Source organism: Cajanus cajan, chromosome 9 (genome assembly GCF_000230855.2).
Source record: "Cajanus cajan strain Asha chromosome 9, NIPB_CcT2T_4, whole genome shotgun sequence".
In the NCBI taxonomy this organism is placed as follows: Eukaryota; Viridiplantae; Streptophyta; class Magnoliopsida; order Fabales; family Fabaceae; genus Cajanus; species Cajanus cajan.
The window spans coordinates 21798381-21800881 of NC_138525.1; the positions used below are offsets into that span (position 1 = coordinate 21798381).

Consider the following 2501-nt stretch of genomic DNA (forward strand, 5'->3'; position numbering starts at 1 on the left):
GCCGAACCGGTGTGGTTGAGGAGGGAATAGTTTTCAAACTTGGCCAAGTGAGGTACTGGGGAAGGATTGTTATGTTCAACCTTGGCTGGTGGAAAGGGCCCTAGGATGTCCATGCCCCACACTGCGAAGGGCCATGGAGTGGTGATGAAATGCAAGTCTTCTGCCGGCAAGTTTGTTAACGGGCCGTGCTGCTGGCACGGCTTGCACTGTTGGGTGAATTTCATGCAATCACTTGTGATAGTCGGCCAGTAGTAGCCGGCGCGGATGACCTTAGCAGCTAAGGTTCGTCCTCCCGAGTGTGTTCCGCATATTCCTTCATGGATTTCCCGAAGGACATAGTGTGCTTGTTCGGGTGTGAGGCATTTCAGCAAAGGTGACGACATGCCTCATTTATACAATTCTCCAGCAACCAGCGTGTATCGGGCGGCCATGACCCTTAGTTTCTTTGCTTCAATAGAGTTACTAGGTAACTCCCCGGTGGATAGGTAACGCGTTATGCCGGTAATCCAGTTGTCTGCTTGTTGAATGTGCAAACATTCGGTTGTCGCAACACTTGGCGTTTGCAATTCTTGTTGCATGATGCTTCGTAAATGGCTGCTCTTTTTGTTGCTTGCCAGTTTAGCCAACTGGTCAGCCCTCACATTGAGTTCCCGGGGGGTATATTCTACGTGGACCTCTTGGAAGTCGTCTTTCAGCTTCTGGAAAGCGTGGAAGTACAAAAGCAGTGTTGGCTCCTTGGTTTGAAAAGTGCCGTTGACCTGGCCCGTCACTGCTTGCGAGTCACTCCAACACTTAACTCTGGTGACGCTCAAGTCCTTCGCTAACCTTAAGCCTGCGAGAAGAGCCTCATATTCGGCTTGGTTATTGGAGGCCTTGAAGCTAAACCGTAATGATAGTTCTACCAGCATTTTGTCGGGACCTTCAAGTATGACGCCTGCTCCACTACCTTGTTGATTTGATGACCCGTTAACATGGAGAATCCAAACATGCGATTCGGTGATTGTTTCCGAGGTGAATTCGTTAATGAAATCGGCCATGCTTTGTGCCTTGATGGGCCCCCTTGGTTCAAAACAAATGTCAAATTGCGACAGTTCTATAGACCAAGCGACCATTCGCCCAGCCAGCTCGGGTTTCTGTAACACTTTCACCATTAGGCAGTCGGTCCTGACGACGATTCGATGGCTTTGGAAATAGTGACGAAGACGTCTAGCTGTGTGTACGAGCGCTAAGACCGTCTTCTCAAGATGTTGGTACCGGGTTTCGGCGTCTTGCAAGACGCGACTGACAAAATAGACAGGCATTTGTTCAGTTTGTTCTTGCACTAGGACCGCGCTGATAGCTTTGTATGATACAGAAATGTATATGATCATGTTTAATTGAGGGTTGGGTTTTGCGAGCAAAGGCGGTGCTGCGAGTATTGCTTTGAAGTTTTTGGAAGGAGGCTTCGCACTCTTCCGTCCATTGGAAATTTCTGGCCTTTTTCAGCAAAGTCATTATGGGTCTTGACTTCTCGGCCATACACGGCAGAAAACGGGCTAACGACGCTATGCGTCCAGCTAGTCGTTGTACTTCCTTTACATTGCGGGGGCTTCTCATGTTGACGATAGCCTGACACTTGTCTGAGTTGGCTTCTATGCCTCTCTTTGACAACATGAAGCCTAGGAACTTTCCGCCAGCAACTCCAAAGGTGCACTTCGCCGGGTTTAGCCGCATGTGATACCGTCTTACTTCGTCAAATACTGTTATGAGATCCTTCAAGTGACTACTGGCGGAAGCGGACTTGATTACCATGTCGTCCACGTATATTTCCATGCATGTCCCTATTTGACGCTGGAAGATTTTATCCATGAGTCGTTGATAAGTTGCCCCCGCGTTTCTCAACCCGAACGACATTACCTTGTAGCAAAAGTTGGCCGAATCGGTGATGAATGCAGTTTTCCCTTCGTTTGGGGGGTACATGGGTATTTGGTTGTACCCCGAGTAGGCGTCTAGAAAACTTAGCCTTTGATGGCCCGCGGCTCCATCGACTAATGTATCGATGTGTGGGAGGGGATAAGCATCCTTGGGGCATGCTTTGTTGAGATCCGTATAGTCTGTACACGTCCACCACTTACCATTCGCCTTTTTGACCATCACTACATTGGCCAGCCAGGTGGAGTACTTGATTTCTCTTATGAACCCGGCTTGTAGTAATTTGGCCGTTTCTTCCTTTACCGCTTGGGCCCTGTCTCCTCCCATTTTTCTCTTCTTTTGTGCAATGGGTTTGGCATCTCGGCAGACCGAGAGCCGATGGCAGTGGAAGTTTGGGTCGATCCTTGACATGTCGGCCGCTGTCCAGGCGAACAAGTCCAAGTATTTTCGCAGAACTTGTTTAATATCCTTGGCGTCTGTTTCGGTTAATTGAGAGCTCAGGTAAGTGACTTGTTCTTCGCTCTTTCCCAGTTGAAACGGAATCATTGTTTCAATCGGTTCGACCCTGACTTCATCTTCCAACCTAGGGT

The 2501-nt window shown here is 48.9% G+C and overlaps 1 protein-coding gene across 1 annotated transcript; it reads right to left on the reverse strand.

Annotated features, from left to right (window-relative positions):
* Positions 1 to 386: 386 nt before the first annotated feature.
* On the reverse strand, positions 387 to 1301 carry LOC145952009 (uncharacterized). The gene has a single exon (XM_083064227.1). It carries the CDS (start codon positions 1299 to 1301, stop codon positions 387 to 389), a length of 915 nt encoding a protein of 304 aa, XP_082920353.1.
* Between the last annotated feature and the right edge of the window lie 1200 nt (positions 1302 to 2501).

Coding starts and splice junctions, on each gene's coding strand:
- LOC145952009 (XM_083064227.1), bottom strand. CDS start 1,301: ATGCCTGTCTATTTTGTCAGTCGCGTCTTGCAAGACGCCGAAACCCGG.